At 43.0% G+C, this 19,401-nt stretch overlaps 2 protein-coding genes across 2 annotated transcripts; both read left to right on the forward strand.

Annotated features, from left to right (window-relative positions):
• The first annotated feature begins 2,084 nt into the window (after positions 1-2,084).
• Positions 2,085-3,038, forward strand: Or2t26 (olfactory receptor family 2 subfamily T member 26). The gene has a single exon (NM_001100803.1). It carries the CDS (start codon positions 2,085-2,087, stop codon positions 3,036-3,038), a length of 954 nt encoding a protein of 317 aa, NP_001094273.1.
• Positions 3,039-15,881: 12,843 nt separating this feature from the next.
• Positions 15,882-16,820, forward strand: Or2m13 (olfactory receptor family 2 subfamily M member 13). The gene has a single exon (NM_001409171.1). It carries the CDS (start codon positions 15,882-15,884, stop codon positions 16,818-16,820), a length of 939 nt encoding a protein of 312 aa, NP_001396100.1.
• Positions 16,821-19,401: the final 2,581 nt, after the last annotated feature.

Consider the following 19,401-nt stretch of genomic DNA (forward strand, 5'->3'; position numbering starts at 1 on the left):
TTAGTTTTTCTAGATTTTGGAGCCACACAATAGCCTAATATAGCATAATTTTAAAATTATATTTATGCTCCATGTCTCTTACAGGAAATGTAGAAAGTAAAAAGAAATTTAGGGAAGTGACATAAATTCACTTTTTAATGCCACTATATAGAAAGGACTACACTGTTAATACCTTGACATATTTCTTTGAAGCTTTTAGAAATACTTAAAACTATTGGAATTTTTATATTAAAGTGTCATAAATAGCCAAGTGTGGTGGCACATACCTTTAATTCCAGCATTCCGGAGTCATAGGCAGGTGAATCTTTGTGAGTTTGAGACTAACCTGGTCTTCAAAGTGAGTTCCAGGACAGCTAGAGCTGTTACATGGAGAAACTGTGTCTTAAATAAGATAAAACAAAATGTCATAAATATCCTATTGACTAAAATGACTTTCTCATATGTCATAGTTTATTTAGTTACTTTTGAAATTTTTATTGTATTTGTTTGTGCATGTGTGTGCGTGTGTGTGTGTGTGTGTGTGTGTGTGTGTGTGTGTAAAACACACCTATGGTGGTCAGTAGACAACCTGCAGTCATCTTTCTCTGCTAACATTTGGTCCTGGGGGTTGAACTTAGGTTGTCAGGTTTGGCTGTAAGCCTCTGAGCCATCTCACTGACCCTTCTCTGTATTGGATGTTTTCATTGCCTCCGATTCGTCATTCATTAAACTTCTTAAGAAGTACTTTAAAGGCCAGTGGGATCATTCAGTTGGTAAAAGCCTGAAGCCTGGAGACCTGAGTTCCATCCCTGGGACACTTGTAGTGGAAAGAGAGAACTGACTTGTGCAAGTTGTCTTCCGAACTTCACACAGGTGCTGGAGAACATGTGTGTAGACACACACACACACACACACACACACACACACACTCTCAGTAAATGTAATTGAAATGTGTTTCTTAAACATACTGTAAGCTCTCATATGTGAAAATAATAAGGAACCTCCTTCGGCCTCAGTTTACCATTAATGGAGTTAATGATCATCCTTTCCCCCTAGGACTTTGTGTTCATGTTTGCTTTTGCTTTAAGATAGGGTCTCACTATGTAGCCAAGGCTGACCTTGACCCCAAGATCTCCCTCCCTTAGTATCCCTCATAGATGGGCTCACAGGTGTGCACCTCCATACCTTTAAGGGTAGCTATGAAGTTTAGATGAGAAGACACAGCAGAGTCCATGTCATGGTTCCCAGCAGATGACAAATGTTCCAAGCAATGGCACCCATCATCATTTTAAACCACAAAGTGCTGCTTAAGTTCCTACATCTCTTTGCTACCAGCTTCTGTTCTTCTTGTTGTCTCTACTTAAACTGAAGTTTAGCGAGATTATGTCAGATGCCCAGTTGTTCATTCTTAATACCTGAGTACTTTAAAAAAAAGCAGAGCAAATCCTCAAGTGGATTTGGGACCTGGGACCTTTGTTGATTTTATGTTATATTTTTGTGTGGTGATGATGTTTGAACTCAAGACTTTGTGCATATGAGGTAAGTGATCTATCTCTGAATGACATCTGTTCCTTGGACCTAAAGAACTAGGGATGAGAGCAGGAAACTAGAACACAGTTCATGGCAGGGACAGAGACAATTTCTTACCTTAGTTAAAAAAAAAGCTTGAAACTAATTTCTCAGTTATACACAGAAAGTGTTAGGACAACCAACGCTCGCTCTCTCTCTCTCTCTCTCTCTCTCTCTCTCTCTCTCTCTCTCTCTCTCTCCAAATCTTTAAAGAGGCTACACATTTACTCTAAACCAAGTCATTTTTAAAGATGACAACACTCCAAGTGGTGGTTTTGCACACCTTTAATCCAAGCACTGGGGAGGCAGAGCAGATCTCTATGAGTGTAAGACCAGCCTGGTCTACAATTCCAGGACATTAAGTTCCAGGATAGCCAGGGCAACATAGAGAAACTCTGTCCCAAAAAAACAAAAACAAAAACAATAGAAACAAACAAGATGACAACACATTGGGCCAAGTTACAATGCCTTCAATATTATATATATTATAATGCTGATCTTGTAAACTTGCTTCCAGATCCCAGCGCTCCCTAACAATGACCTGGACAGGCAACCAGACTCTCATCTCTCACTTTGTCCTCCTGGGCCTCTTCACCCACTCTCCACTGCATCTCTTCCTCTTCTCCATCATTATGCTCATGTTCCTGGTGGCCCTCTCTGGCAACGGGCTCATGATCCTCCTCATCCTTGTGGACTCTCGCCTGCACAGCCCCATGTACTTCTTCCTCAGTTGGCTATCCCTCATGGACCTCATGCTCATCTCCACCATTGTGCCACGGATGGCTGCTGACTTTCTCATGGGCCGTGGCTCTATCTCCTTCGCTGGCTGTGGCCTCCAGATTCTCTTCTTCCTCACCCTCCTGGGGGATGAGTGCTTCCTGCTGGCCTTCATGGCCTATGACCGTTATGTGGCCATTAGCAACCCGCTGAGGTACTCTGTAATCATGAGCCGCCGCGTCTGCTGGCTCATGGTAGCGGGGTCTTGGCTCTTTGGCCTGGTAGATGGACTGATCCAGGCTGTTTTTACGCTTCGCTTCCCCTACTGCAGTTCCCAGGAGATCGACCACTTCTTCTGTGAGGTTCCTGCTGTGCTCAAGCTGGCCTGTGCTGACACCTCTCTCTATGAGACCATGATCTATGTCTGCTGTGTCCTCATGCTTCTCCTGCCCTTTTCTGTCATCTCGGCCTCCTACATCCGGATCCTGGTGGCAGTGCTCCGGATGCGCTCTGCAGAAGGTCGGCAGAAGGCCTTCGCTACCTGTTCCTCCCACATGATTGTGGTCTCCCTCTTCTACGGGGCTGCCATGATCACATACATGCGACCACAGGCCTACCATTCCTCCAAGCAGGACAAAGTGGTCTCTGCCTTCTACACCATGATCACCCCCATGCTCAACCCTCTTATTTACAGTCTAAGGAACAAAGAAGTGACTGGGGCCCTGAGGAAACTCCTGGGAAAGTGTCCCTGTGGAGGTGGGACTCTTGTTTGAAGTTGGTGTCAGAAGAGGTGAGGTGTGGAATTGAGAGCCTGGTTCCCCCAGCTGCAGTTTGTCTGAGGGAGATACAAATGTACCATATTGAAAACATACGCACACGTTTGTGTTTTCCTCAATCTTGATTGTTTTTTACTGGGTATAAAATTATATGCTGGCATTTATTTTCTGTCTTTAAATGTCTTTTTATTAGATTTTCTGGTTATTTCTGATAAGCACTCAACTATGTCTTTTAATGGAGAGCCTATATTGTAAAGTTACTTTTGGCTACTTTTCTTTACACATCTTGTTTTCAGCAACTTGAAAACGGCATGTCTCTAGTGTGGGCTTGTTTTCCCCTAAGATTGTTGGATCCGTGGATTAGACAATAGCAATCTTTGTAAAGACAATGTATATGAATACCAGCAAATTTGGGGGCTTTTGTGGACTTGATACTTACTTTGTCGTTTTGAAAGGTCTCACTATGTAGGTCAGGATGGCTCCAAATTCTCCAGCCTCCTGCCTGAGTCTCCTCTGTGCTGGGATTATAGCACTACATGGCCCAACTCTTTTCCCTTGGACTGTGGATGAATATTCTACAGACACATATTCATCACAATTATCCTATGATATATGAGCTTGTCTCCAACTTAACAATTTAAGGCCACCAGGCTGCTCAAACGTGGGTATCTGATATGGCTGTAATTCTTTCATTTGCCTTCATTTTATTTGGTTCTGCAATATTTGATTACCTCATTTTGCAGTTCAGAGATCAGTACTCTAACCTCCAGGCCAAATCTTGCCCACTGGTTGTTTTAGTCAAACTCCATTAAGCCTCCTTCCTGATAAACAAGAGCTTGGTAGTTGTGACATCCCTGTGTGCCCCGCAAATCCTGAAGTATGAACTATCTTATCTTTTACAGGATAAGCCTTATCTGACTCCATCTTAGATCGCTGCCATTTCCCCCCCTATTTCCAAGATGGCTCCTATTTCACACCGTAATTCAGAATTTCAGCCATTGTATTTCTCAAGGCTAGAGTAATTTTATCCTTAGGGCTTCCATTTCTCTTGCAAACACAATTGAAGATCTCTGTATGTTCAAGTAGTCTCATAGTCTTTACATTCATTAACCAATTTAGGAGATTTAAAACCATGATCTATTTCTAAACTTATGAGATCTGTTTGTCTGGATGGCTTTTCTTTGAACAAGGTCTCTCTCTTATTTTTTTCTTTTTGCATGTGCTGTATTTTCTGACCCTGCTGTGCACTTTGAATAAAATTCATATTGAAGACTAAACTAGACAATTCTTGCTCTTTGGTTTTGAGGGAGAATGCCGTTCTTCAAACTGACTGTTAATCCACTAACTATCAATCGGTTTCTCTTTGGTTTGAAATGAGATATCTGCCCTTCACTATGACCTTTTTTATTGCAATGTCCACTTAGGGTATTTGTCTGAGCATAATTGGATTGGAGCTGCTCGGGGTCGGAATTGATCTCTGCTAGCATGAGCTTAGTTCTGTATGCACCATCAGCAGGGCCTGGCTAAAATGCAATTGGGAGAACTTTCCCCCTTTCTTTTCTTTTTTAGCTTCATTTTTTCTATCAATTAGCAAAAATATCTCTGGGGAGAGTATTTACATTTACTAGGAGACAAAGACAGGAAGGCTGCAAGGTGGAGGGCAGCCTGGGCTGTGTAGTAAGATCCTTTACTCAAAGAAAAGGTTTTAATGAATGATACTTGTAGCTGGGATTCTACCAGATTCCAACCTGTTGTACTAAGTCCATTAACTGTAGGGGAATTTTAATCCAGCTAGGAATGGAGCACAGTGGTAGAACACTTGTCTAGCATATGGGGGTTCCTAGGTTCGATCCCCAGTACTAAGGAACTAAAAAACCAAAATATAAATTACGATCCCGTCTCTCAGCACTGCAAACGTCTCTTGCCAGTGTAATGCCATCTTTTGTCGTGTGGGCATGGCTTATTCAGTGACTGATGATTTTTCCCCCCAGTAATATCTTAGTTGACCACTATGAATTCCATCTGTCTCTTCACCTCCAGTCCTGGAATTGAAGGCAGACATCACAGCCACCAGGACAGGACTTCACTCCTGAGTCATCATGCTAATTCTCTATCCCCTGGAGACAGACTTTACATAAAGTCTGTTGTCCAGTTTAATATTTTCAAGTTTAAAATAAAACTGTCTGGGCTTGGGGAGCTATCTAGAATAGTAGGTCGAAAGACTGTAAGAGACAGGGAGAACACCCAGGAAACCATATTTTCCAGACATACCAGGATTGACAGACATGATTGTATACATACATATGAACCCATTTCTATAAAGAGTGGTACCATTTTTGTTTCAAAGTGAAAGCTTCAAAGGAGAGGGGAAATATTTTTTGCCTCCAGTGTCTTTTAATATTTTTTATTTATTGTGTGTGCGGTGGCGAATGCCATGTGTGCCTGTGGAGGCCAGAAGAAGGGTCAGATGCCACGGAGCCAGAGTTACTGATGTTGTGAGCCACACAAGGAAGGTGCTGGGAACTGAACAGAGACTGTGGCAGCATGCACAGGCCTGCACAGGTTCAAGCCGGATGGAGTCCCAGCACTGAGAAGGGACTGGGATGTAGATCCAAGATCCCATTCATAAGTAAAAGTCTATCATCAGTTTACAACTGATTGCAAAAAAATTAGTTTTATTTCCAGTGGGGTCTCACTGGGTAATAACCCACACTGAAGGGTAGGCCTAGCAGGAGATGGCCAACGCTCTATAAACTTATTTTGGGTATTTTTGGAGGTTTTTTCCCCTGTCATAGGCTTGGTTTGGGCTTTATTTTTTCTAACTGGTCTTGCTTGTATCTTAGAGTTTCCAGTTTTGTGCTTTTCTGTTTTGCGTGTGTCTGCTCCTGTGTCTATGTATGCGTGTTAGCACTTTAATTTGGTTTTAAATGCTGATTTTTTTAATTGGTTCTTTCTTTTTGAAAGAATGAGGAAAATGTGAGTTGGATGTGGGGGAGGCGGGGGGGAAGGATCTGGGAGGAGATGGGGAAACTATGATCAGAGTATATTGTATGAAAAAAGATTTTCAATCAAAAGAGTTTTGGCCTCTTTAAACCTCTAGTAGGAGGATATTTAAAACTTTTCTGTAGTGCTGGTTGGTATTGAGAGCTTTCGCACAAGCTAGATAGGCCCTATATCACTGGACTGTACTTCCGGTCCCAAACTTATTTTACATGTTAGTCTACTAGTAATCACACAATCCTATATGTATACACACAGGCGCACACACACGAGTGTGCACACACACACACCCACGATGCTGATAACTAAATTGAGGTCCCAATGTCATCCTCAGCCTTCAGTCAGAGTCCTAAGGGCTGTGTCAGCTGACCTGTACAGCGGCTTCCTTCGTCTCTCAAGCACTTTATGAAAAGGGTCAGTGCTAATGTGAGAGCCCAGGGGAGCGAGCATACATCAGGTCCAAGTTGAGCTTAGATTACTCCAGGCCTTGGCAATGGCTCTAGTGTTGTTCGACATGCTGCTCCTTGCTGTATCTTGGTCAGGTCTCTACCAGGTACCACTCTGGGAGTTCAGTGGTTAAGTGCTTAAGACCCAAAACCCAAAATGCCAAAAATGAGATTTTAAAACATTTCAGTTGCTAACAGAATGGAAGAAGTGAAGAAGAAATTGAGAAGGGAGGAAGTGTCTCACCCTGAGGGCTAGTAGGAGGAAGGACAGAGAGTCCCTTAGGAGATGTGAGTGTCAGGAAGGGGTTTATCTAACGCCCCAGCAGCTGCTGTCTCAGTGGTGTGGATCTGGAGCTATATTGTTTGAAGGAGTTGATCCATAGCTGAGGTTGAAGGAGAGCAAACAATATGTTGGTCTATTCATTTCCTTATGAAAGGAACTTTTCATAAGTGAAGTTATAAAGGCTATCTGTGATGTACCAGGCAGGCTTTTGTATGAGGAAGAAATGTACCTAAGCCAAAGGCATAGAAAAGTTAAATCCAAGTCATTTCATTATGCACAGATTTCAGAATTCAATGAAGAAATATGATTTTGGCCTTCTCAATGGTCTTGGAGGATTCTTAGGAAGGCAGGGTAAAGCCTGTGTATACTTCCCAGGTAGGCTGTGCTATACACTCTAGACTGGTGTAACTAGACTCTAGGCTGGGCCAGCAGATGAAAATCAGGCCCCTGTGACCTTTTCCTATCTTCATTTCCCTTTAACCTTTTCCTCTCTGTCCCAACTCATCAATGGCATCAGAGTAACAGAAAGATAGAAAGGTCACAGAAGACAGTGAGAACTCACACTTTATATTTACTGGTTCCGTTATTCAGATCAGCCCAAGCTCTCACATGTTGTCTCAGGCAACTGGCAACATTATATAGTTATTATGTGTATCACCCGAGAAGGAGTGGAACTGTGAGTGCATGTGCACACGTGTGCACATATGTTCACTATCTGTCTCTGTCACAGACAAGGACATTCTTATTTATTTCTGATGTGTGTTTTTGGTAGTCTTGTGATGGTTTTTCTTTTTTAACCTAAATTTGCTCACATTTTCCAACCACAGCTAAAAGTGTCAAAAACATATTTGACTACTGTTCTTACATCCCCAGTCCCATCCCCAGTTACTCTTAAGGTAGCTTAAGATAATTAACTGATGGTGATTAGCTTGCCTTAACTGCAACAATGGGTGTTAGGAAAGTACCCTGCTAACCTCTGATGCCTGTTATGGGTAAGAGTTTCTGGCTGGGCTCACAGCTCTCAGAGATCATGCCTGGGACCACTTCTGCAGCCTCTGTATCACTGAGCCATAGGCCGAAAGAGGCCTTGAAATGTAATCTAATCTGGGATTTTTATGGCTAAAAAATTAGTAATGATAATCTATTTCTCTCTCTCTCTCTCTCTCTCTCTCTCTCTCTCTCTCTCTCTCTCTCTCTCTGCTCCAGAATGGATACTAAAAATGCCCAAGTCTATCCTAATCAAAAGCCAAGTAGTAGTTATCTAGGTCTATAACACAGACAGTGTTAACTAGCGATGCTCCTTTTTAATGGATTATAGAGGGGTTTGTTCCACTGGACTCTTTCAGAGCCTGTAACACTTTCTCTGAGTCTTTGGTGCAGTGGAAAACTCTGGGTTGGACTTCAGCTTCTCCCATTTTTCTACATTATACCATGGCACTCATATCTTAATTGTCAGCTGCTATTTTGAAAGTGTTATTTTATGGTTTAGGCGCAAAAGTTCAAAACATATTTTGTTTATTTAACCAAGCTTTGTAAGGATGGACAAACATACCAGTTAGTTACCCAACAGCCACTACTAAATGTTTAGCCTTTGTTCTTATTTATTCTAGTGTCATAGATCAGTGTTACACCTTGGGGGAAATATTTTATTAATATTGTTATACTCAGTAGGTATATGGACCATTTTGTATTCTTATATAATAATTGTTTACAATGAATCTTCTAAATCTACATTATGAAGGAAAGTCATGAAGACACTGTTCTTGAAGCACTGTTAACTTATAATTTAGCATGTACTTTTGTTTTTACACTCAGGGCTGGAGATGCAGCCCAATGCTAAAGTCTATATATTCTACATGTATAGTATATATATCTATAGTGTATGATGTATATGTAGGCTTGATATCTAGCAGCTGGGAAAGAGAGATGGGAGGAAATGAGGTTAGAGAAGGAGATAAAATAAGGGAAGCAAAGTGATTTGAAGATGCCATTTTTCTGGCTTTGAAGGTGGAGGAAGGGGCCAAAAGCAAAGGAATACTGACAGCCACTCTAAGCTGAAAGAATCTGAGCCAGCATCCAGCAAGCCCCGGCAAGCCTCTTGTCTCTGTCCTACTCAGAGCTGAAGTTCCAGGAACGTACGTGTAAGGAGCTTGTTACGTGAAGCTGAGCTCTGGCCCTCATGAATGCACAGTATGAGCCCTTCACTGCTGAGCCATCTCTCCTGCCCCAAGATTGATATCTCTAGTAATAATCTAGGAAGCTAAACATTATTAATTATGACTAAATGACCTAGTCTTGACAAATAACCTGTCGGGTCTTGTAATTCTTCCCTTGCTTCTGCATTAAGATCAAGTATGAAAGCCCAAATATATATCCTAACTAACTGTGAATCAGGCAGCTCACTTCACTTCAGTCACTCTAGTTTGCCTGTGCCAACATCCTACAATCAAAGCATACCTGAATCTTACTTATTTTGCTCCCTCTCCCTTTTTAAGGGATGGTCTCTTTGTGTAGCCTCCTTTGTGTAGCTGGTCTGGAACTTGCTATGTAGTCCAGGATGCCCTGAAACTCAGAGACCCACCTGCTCCTACTTTCCAAGTTCTGGGACTAAGGGTGCACATCACTAGGCCCAGCTATTCCACACCCCACCATCCGGAGCCTTTGCCAATCAAAACTCAAGAGACAGTAGCTGTCTCCCTTGCTATAGCAACTCTGGGTAAAGAGACTTGAGTTTTCTTTGATTGGTCTATATTAATTTCTACAATGTTCAATAATTATTTGTGTATTGAGTGATTAACCAGTGAGTGATATAGGAAAGTATGGGATGTGAATGGAAAACAAAGGTCACAGAACACATGACCTGGTCATCCATTAACAAAGCTCCCAGAATACAAGCAGACATTCTGGAACTCAGTAGTTACCCTGGGACAAGGTAAATGTGACTCTTGGGGAAGAGTAGGTAGCATGTCAGGCAATACCCCATGGGTGTCTCCTGTAATTTAATGGGAGTCTAGGGTATTTACCAAAGTTAGGGCTATGGGGAGTGAACTTTGTCCTGGAGCCAATTCATTATTTGAGTTTCCTTTTTGGCATGGTGTACATGTCTATTATTCCCTGCTCTCATTAACAGCTGGGTCTTGCATCCCAAAATATCTGCTGTGAATAAATCTGGGACATGATCTCATTATCAGTTTTGAAAGAAACAGAAGACTACCTTGAGTGGTTAGTTCTATAAATTTTTAACTGGAGCTTTGGGGATGAGGGGATAGAGTATGTAGATGTCTCTCCCAGGAACCACACTTACACACTCCACCAAAGACCGGATTTGCAGAGTGAAGTAGAAGGTGAACTATGGGGAGATGAATGTGGGTGGAAGATACTGAGGAGGTGAGGGAGGGTCTGAGAGATGAGGACTGAAGGTAGTCAGGAATTGGGAAGAGCTGTTCTGACTAGCCTTTCACTTCAGGTTCTCTGGAGAAGGTTGGGCTGAATATAGAGATACCTGTGAGCTTTGACTGGCAAAGGCACCGGGAAGCAGGAAGGTGGCACAATGGTTTCCACAATGGTGAAAGTGTTGTCTTTGTTCAACTACTCTTAGGCTGAGTTCCAAGGACAGCAAGATGATCCGTTGAGTCCCAACTGCATGTGTATCCACTTGTACTCTGACTCCCTCAGTGCACTGACCTGAGCAGATGATCTTGAACTCCATCCAGGCTATGCTCTGACTTCCTCTGTGGGAGCATGTCTGCAGCTTGCTATGTCTTAGATCGTTCCTCATCGATTTCCATGACCTTCTAACTCTATTCAGCCTTTCTGCTAATATCAAGGGAGAATAGTTATACACCCAGATTGCCTTAGTCCAGTGTGTGTAAACCTATTTACTTTCCCTGTAGCTCACCCAAGGAGCTGAAAAACAGTAAGTGGCAGAGCCCCATCCAGACCCAGTAAACAAGGATGCCAGGAGTGTACACCAACACATTTGCTTTTAATTAGTTTTTGGTTTTGTTTTATTTGTTTTCAGAGACAAGCTCTTCTACCTGTAGTCAGGGCTGTCCTGGAACTCTCTGCATTCCTCCTTTCTCAGCCTCCTGGAAGCCAAGAATACAGATGTGGGCCACCATGCTTGGCAGGTTTTGCTCTTTAAAAATTGTGCCAAAGTGTTGCAGAGACACAACACGATTAAGAACCACAAACCTCTTCCTCCCTCAAAAGTACAGAACTGTCTCTGGTTAGAATATGGAAGATGCTTATTGTTCCTTTCAGTAAAGCCCGGTCAGCTAGTGGATGACTGGCCCAATCACCAAAGCAAAGGGCGCGGAAGTTCCTGCTTCTGCTCATAGAAGTACTCATTTCAAGTCTATTGTAGCATTCTTTGGCTTGCTTTGATACTTTCAAGTTTATGTTAAGGATTCCTCCCTCCTGGTCTTCCTTACTTTTCTCCTCCTTCCCTGTGTCTATTTTTATCCCTGTGAGTCCAGAGAGGCCTCAAACTTGTGATCCTCCTGCCTCAGAGTACTGGAATTATAGGCTTGAGATACAGCATCTGGTTTGTTTTGGTTGACAAACAAGTTTGTATTTATTCTTTGGGCTATAATCCAATGTTGTACGTGTACACACTACAGGATGCTTGGATCAAGTTAACGAACAAGCATATCCGTCCCCTCACATCCTTATTTCTTGGTGGTGAGAATGTGCACGTGTTGCCAACTCTTAGCAGTTATGAAATATGAAGCTTTATTGAGTCATGCTCACTGTGTTGGGCAGTAGATAAGAAAATGGATTTTCCCCTCTGCACTGTGACTTTTTGCCTTTTGACTGAGTCTCAGGGAATGTCCTGAATTCTGACAGATGCTACTTGTCTTATAGAACCAATAGTGTACACTTCTTTGACCATCACTTAGAATGTGAGCACTGGCCCAATTTGTCCTTCGTAAATTGGTTGAATGTAGCCAAATGGTTCCTGGTTCCAAACACTTCCATCCACCTAGATTAAGCACTAAATAAGGCAAATTGTATTTGACCGTGACACACACATAGTCACGTCCCCAGTATCTGCCCTCAGGTTTTCTAAAGCCCAAGTATCAGGATAAGATAGCAGTTGACTTTTGTCCAAAGAAGCACATCTAAGGTTCTCAGGCTCCCTTGAGGCCTTTGACATTGTCAGTCATCTTTGTTCAGTACCTAACTCTTTTGAGGGCAAAGCAGAACCTCTCCCTACCCAGGAACTCAGGAAATGCTCTCAACAAACACAGAGGAGAAAGACAACGCCTTTTGTTATTGAATAAGCCTTAGGCAGACATGATGCCCCTCATGAGGAATGTACCATGACCAGAAAGAAGGGGAACTGAAGCTTTTGTACGCACAAACCTAGTAAGCAGATATGCCCACATCCTTACACTGCTCTGGGGATAGACTTGACTCCCATGGCAGTGGAATAAGGAAAAGACAGACACACGGACATGCAGAAGACCTCAGATTGGGTTGACCAGGCTCTCTGATGGAGAACGTGCAGCTGGAATCTCCTTGTGTTTATTTTATACAGTTGGGTAGTGAAATAAGGTTATTGTATAAGCTGAATGAGGAGGAAGGGTTATGAGACCCAGATAATCAAGGAGCCTTGGTTATTATACAGGTTAACAAGGAGGCAGGTTTACCTAGCTTGGTAGGTGCTGTCTCTGTAGGGGAGCAGTCTTCTGACTCTGACCATCAAAGCAGGAAGCTATGGTGGATATTTTCTGTATACACTGTCTATATTTGCACTTGGATTAGAAGGAAAGACTTTGCCATTTCCCCGAGTCTAGCCCAAGGAAGGTTTTGCTATGTTCCATGAGACTAAGGCACTGGGATCCTTGATGAGGTGATGCCCTTGTCAACAGCCCACATTTACAGGATGTCACTCACTCCCTACACGGGTGCATGCATTACTGCAGTTTCTTCCAGATGAATGGACACTGGTCCTCAAAGGAGAGGATTTGACTGTTGTCATTCATGGTTTATCTTAAATTTGCCTGCTGATTGAAGCAATAACCAGCTAGATGATTGACTTTGTGCAAAGGAAAATTGAACTTACATCTTCCTGAAAGGAAGCGACTTTGTGTTTCTGAAGGAAGTGCAGGCTCCAGTTAGGTTCCAGTTCTACTCCAGTGCTGGCGACCATCCTCAGCCGAGGGCAGAGCTCTGGAGTGGGTGGGTTCAAGAGCAGGGAGGGAAGAATTGGTCATGGGACACTATTCATTTTCATTTCATGAGAGAGAGGACAGAGAGGGCGCACATCTCAGTATGGCTTGACCTACCCTGACAACCTGTGACTTTCATAGGCTTCATTTATACATAACATCATTTCCTCAGAAATTCTATTCACTTAATCACAGCTTTTCAAAATATGTTTTCTTTTAAAGTCTTCCTTGATTACATAAGAATAGTGAAAGAGGAACAAAGCTAGCAAACAGCAACTTCATGAGAGCAAAAAATTAACATTATGATAAAATCAATTTTCTTCTAAGTCAATATCTTCTTCCTTAAGATTAGTGTCACAAGTCTCGCAGTTACATAAAGGTTAGACATGACAGCTCTATTTGAATTTGGTTCTGTTTCAATTTGGCATGGAATTAATAGATCAAAAGTTCCTACTGCCTGTTATATCAAACTTGGCTCTCTGCTGAAGTTTAATCCCTCTGACTCTTACTTAATTCTGCCTTTCCTTCTCCTATATTTCTTTTATATTTGACTTAAGACTGTCATCTTTTTTCTTTGATTGTTAAAATACTGTGCAGCCCCTTGCTTAAGAAAAGGCAGTCTGTTTTGTGTTTTTCTATAATATGAGGAAAGTTCTGGTCTGACAATTCTGTTCAGGAAGGCAGGCAGTTCACTGAGTTAAAACATTTTCCTTTGTGTCTCTGTCATGAACCCTTGTTTCAATACAATTCCCATCTTTCTTACAATTCTGTAACGAATAGAGGAAAAACAGGATTCCTAAAACTGCTTACTTTTGCCTTCAGGAGGTGCCAGCATTAACTGTATGGTCACAATCTCTTCCTATTCATACCAGTTACTTATTTCTGAAGCTGAAAATAGAAACCAAGAGATTCTACTACAGTTTGTAAGCTAGAATTTCCCTAAGTTTTTCTTCTTTAATATATTTTCTCAAATCCCCTGTCTCATGCTTATTAATAACACTTATTAATAATCTAAATTTGTATCCAAAATAACAAGTTCTTAATATTAAGTTTTCTGCATAAATGTTTTTCCTACGGAACTTTCATTGATTTCATTCTTACTTACACCAGCTTTTTGTTATCCCAACTCTAGCTTTCGGAGAGAGACCTATAACAGTGAGAAATATAAGTGTAAGCAAAAGATGTATGGTGAATTTCCACTAAGGGTAGTGAAGGGTCAGTCCAGGTTTTCCAAGCACTAGAATTGTGTCAGTGCCTTCAGGATGATTGTTACCGCCACCCCAGAGACTGAGATAAGGGCACAATCTCCCCTTCTTCCTCCCTTCTTCTCCGCCCCCCCTTCTTTCCTTCTCCCCTGCTCCTCCTTTCCAAGGAGCACACTCAAACCAGAACTTCAAACATACTGGGTAAGTTGTCTATCATTGAGTTACAACAGCAAGTCCCCCTTCACTTGCCTTCCCTTCCCTTCCCTTCCCATCCCTTGCCTTCCCTTGCCTTCCTTTCCTTTCCCTTGCCTTCCCTTGCCTTCCTTTCCTTTCCCTTGCCTTCCCTTGCCTTCCCTTGCCTTCCTTTGCCTTCCCTTGCCTTCCCTTCCCTTGCCTTCCCTTCCCTTCCCATCCCTTGCCTTCCCTTCCCTTCCCTTCCCTTCCTTTCCTTTCCCTTGCCTTCCCTTCCCTTCCCTTCCTTTCCCTTGCCTTCCCTTGCCTTCCCTTCCCTTCCCTTGCCTTCCCTTCCCTTCCCATCCCTTCCCTTCCCTTCCCTTCCCTTCCCTCCCCCCACACCTCTGCAAGGAGGTTCTCATTCTTTAGCTCTGGCTATCCTGGTTCTCACTATGTAGACTTGGCTGGCCTAGAACTCACAGAGATCTGAGTGCCTCTACCTCCTGAGGGCTGTGATTAATCTTTTTTTTTTTATCATAATTTCATTTCAAAGGGAACTAGATCTTAGGTCTCAGAAAGAAACATTCCTGGGTCAGAAACATTAGTTAAGCAAGAACTTCACTAAGCATTTGAAAGATTTAAAAAGATACTGGGAATATATTAAGTGAATAAATAAAAAATAAATTTAAATGAATAAATTAGTGGGGGAAAAAGAGCAGGGCATAGTGACACACACAGAGAGGTGGAAGGCAGGAGGATCAGGAGTTCAAGGTCATCCTTGGATACATAATGAGTTCAAGGCCAACCTGAGCTAGAGATCCTGTTTCAAAAATAACAAAGTTTTAAAAAAACAAACATACATCTCACCTGGAAGGAGCTGACTTAGTTTTCTAAGGAGGTGCTCCAAGAGAAGGGGTGGAGAGGAGTCTCTGCCCTGCTGCATTTTAAGAAAATTTAGTGAACATATTTATTTGTAACGTTAAGTGGGGCGTGTGTGCCATGGCACGTGTATGGAAGTCAGGGACCTCCATGGAGTCAGTTCTGTCTTCTGCTTGGCTTCTGGAGAGCACTCAGGTCGTTAGTCTCACACAGCAAAAACCTTTACCAGCTGAGCTACCTGCCAGCCCACTTCCCTTATTATTAGCCAGGGGGTGTCAGCCTTTTGGGTTTTAATTGTGTCACCTTAACCCCTTCCATCCAGTCTTCTTTCTCCTTCTGTCTCTTGACTTCTTCCTTGCCTCACTTTCCTGTCTCTTAAATCCCTACAGGGGAAAGCCCCTTTCCCTGAAGCTATCCTCCTCACCTGCCCTTTAGCTACCACTCATCCTTCCTTCCGCTCTCCAGTTCCCCTGCCTTTGTCCTCATCCCTGTCTCTCTAAAGAGAAAAAAGGACCAATTCATGCTTGGTACAATTGAAAGCAACTGAGAGAAAATGGACTTTTACTATAGGAGGAAAGAGTAGGGCAGCATCAAAGGGCTAGTCTCTGTCTTTTAATAGGAAAATGTTTTGTGCTTCTGAGATGTCCACTAATCCATTTTGTTTGTTTCTCAGGGTCATGGCAGCGGCGCTTGGGAACCAGTCCTCCCTGTCCAGCTTCATCCTTGCCGGCCTGTTCAGCCACTCACCTTATGGCTCCTTCTTCTTCTCCCTGGTTCTTCTTGCCTTTGGGGTTGCTGTGGTTGGTAACATCCTCCTCCTGATGCTCATCCAGGCTGATAGACGCCTGCACACCCCCATGTACTTCTTCCTCAGTCAGCTCTCTGTCATGGATTTGACTATGACATGCACAGTGGTACCCAAGATGGCAACCGACTTTCTCTCAGGAGGGAAGCTCATCTCCCTAGGAGGCTGTGCATCTCAGATCTTCCTTGTGGTCACTGTAGGAGGAGCTGAGTGCTTCCTTTTGGCTGTCATGGCCTATGATAGGTACATGGCTGTCTGCCACCCACTGAGGTACCCTATGCTGATGAATTGGAAGGCCTGCTCTTTCTTGGCCATGGCATCCTGGATGGGTGGCATGGTAGACAGTGTGATTGATGTGGGTGTGGTCTTCAGCTTCCCCTATTGTGGATCTTTAGAGGTGGATCACTTCTTCTGTGAGGTTCCTGCCCTGTTGCGCCTTTCCTGTGCTGACACCTCACTATTTGAGGACCTCATCTATGCATGCTGTGTGGTGATGTTACTGCTGCCTCTTGGGATCATTGTGGCATCCTATGCTCGGGTCCTCACAACTGTGATGAAGATGCCCTCCACTGAGGGGAAACAGAAGGCCCTTACCACTTGCTCTTCCCACCTGGCTGTGGTGGGCCTCTACTATGGGGGAGCTATATTTAGCTACATGCAGCGAGCCTCAGCTAGGACACCACTGGGGGATAGAGCCCCTTCCATCTTCTACACTATCGTCACCCCAATGTTCAACCCACTTATTTACAGCCTGCGGAACAGGGAGGTAACAAGTGCCCTGAAGAAGATGCTGGAGAGATGGGGCTTGTAGGCATCCCCACCCCCTCTTACCTTACTGTAGGTTCTTGTCTCATCTGTTTCTTCCTCTGCCCATTCTTCTCCGCCATTCCAATATTTCCTCTATTCCTTTTGGGGGCCTCTCTGGCTTGATAGGAGTAGGCTTTAAGCTGAGAGTAACCTGCTAACATAGATACGTGGAAGGATGATGAGAGAGTTTGGCTTTCCAGGACACTTTCCTCCTCTGAGAACTATCATTTTGAGGAATCAGAGGCCACTGTGAATTTAAGAATCAGGAGACATCCATTTATGTTATCCTGAGGTAGGCAGGGACAACCTTTCCTCTAGGCTGCATGTTAAGCTGGGCATGTGGCTCAATTGGCAGAGTGCTTGCCTAGCATGCACAAAGCACTTGATTCCATTCCCCCAGCACATGAAACAGACGTGTTAGCCCATGCCTGTAATCCTTCCTCTTAGGAAAAAGAGGCAGGAAAGCCAGAAATTCAAGGTCATCCTTAGCTACACATTGAGTTTCAAGTCCAAGTTATGAACTGACCCTGTTACAAAAACAAAAACAAAAACAAACAAAGACAAAGAAATCTCAGGGAACCAAGGCTAGAACCTATTCACATCTCATTTGCACTTTGAAATGTGGAATCAAGTATCCTGAAATGTGGTACACAGCTTGGTTTATGTAAGAAACATGAAACTTTGGTCAAGGTTACTTCTCTGTGGACTTCATGTACAGCCATGTCTGGTGATAAAAATCACACCCAGAGTTTCTTGGCATTCACTGATACCTAATTACCTTCTGTGAAACTCCATTTTGTGTCTTGTTATTAGGAAATACAGTTTTGTATCTTTGCACACCATACTCTATCTTTTCTATTAAAAAATGGAGGGAGTTTCATTGTGTTGCTTAGGATGACCTGGGCTCAAGTGACCTTTGAAGTCATTGGGACTGATGCTGGACAGTAGAACCCTGTAACGTGACAATAGATATGAAGCCAAGTCACACATTACGAGCAAGACAGGCAAAGTGTGCTGTTCCGTCTGTCAGAGCGGGCTGACCTCAACTGCACCTAAAGATAGAGCTCTGAACCTCGGTCTGAATCAGGCTGCTGGTCACTGGACATAATGGAGCAACAGGCTTTTTATCAGTGTTGGTGATCATAAGCTGAAGAACGTTGTTTTGTCAGATTCATGTTTTGAAAGTTTGTCACCTTACATGCAAGCTTTGTGACCTTATACTTGGCCAGCTAATGAGCAGTGGACTTCCCTCAGGAATTGCTGTCACTCGGTGCTACTGTCTTGAATAAATATCCCAGCTTTATGACAGGGCTGGAGGACTTACAATGTTTATGTTGACAAAGAAAGTATAAGGCCAAGGTGGGAGAAACACATGCCAAGCTGTAATGGGCAACAGGCCAAGTTAACCTGGTGTTAGTCCCGCACACGTTTCTCAAATGGTCATGTGCACAGTTAAGCCAAGTTTGCTCAAAGGTTCTGAAGCAGCAAAGAACATAGACATGCTACAGGGACAGAGATGTCACACCTTTCATCTCAACTGAGCCACCTATCAACATCTTCATGATCAAACGAAGGATCAGTATGTTGTTTGTTTGTTTGAGCAAACTTAGCCTTCAGGTTTCTGCAGAGCAACCTTGCCAATGACGATCATAATTGGCCTGTGAGAAGTGTTATTTATGATGAAGTCAGTAGGCAGCCAATGGCGTACTGCACAGTTGTTGTGTAAACACTCTGGCTTTCCAGACTAATTCAGTGTTTTATAGCAAGGCCATGAAGCAAGTATAGGATGACCCTGAAACCGTTGAAACATTCAGATATTTGCATCACTATTAATAACAGTAGCAAAATCACAGGAAAACATACATCATGTTTTTAATGTGTAACAGGTTAAGAGCCCAGAGTCTGTTTCATCACCTTGGGTAGCCCCTGTTGCAAGACTACAGACACTTCCCTGCCTTTAATATTTTTATTATTTATTTCTGTTGTCTTGAAGATTGGGTCCCTGTTTTATGCATGGTAGGCGAGGGCTCTACCACTGAGCTGTGCTCCTAGCTCGGGCTTTGTACACAGAATCAAGGCATAGAAATGTTAAGAAAGGCACATGATATTCATTCACAGATTCATCTTCTGCTTTCAGCAGACAGAACTAACAAATAAACATGGTATATGCAAGAGGTGTGGGAAGTGATGTTTGAATTTGGAAACAATTTCTCTTGGAATGGGGCAAACTTTCACAGCTGGAGTTTAAGTTGTGGGAAGTAAATAACTCACTCTACACCAGTGGTTCTCAGCCTATAGGCCATGACTCCTGAAACCATAGAAAAATTCAGATATTTACATCACTATTCATAACAGTAGCAAAATCACAGTTATGAAGTAGCAATAAAAATAACATGGTTGAGTGTCACCATAACATGAAGAGCTGGATGAAAGTGTCACAGCTTTAGGGAAAGTGTCAAGAGTTGCCGATCTGTATATACAATCAAGAGAGTTTACGGGCAGATTGATTTGGGGGTGTAGTGCTAGAGACTGAACCCCATGTTAAACACACATTCTAAAACTAAGCCAAAGCCCAGCTCCCAGAT

This window comes from Rattus norvegicus, chromosome 10 (genome assembly GCF_036323735.1).
Source record: "Rattus norvegicus strain BN/NHsdMcwi chromosome 10, GRCr8, whole genome shotgun sequence".
NCBI classification, from domain to species: domain Eukaryota; kingdom Metazoa; phylum Chordata; class Mammalia; order Rodentia; family Muridae; genus Rattus; species Rattus norvegicus.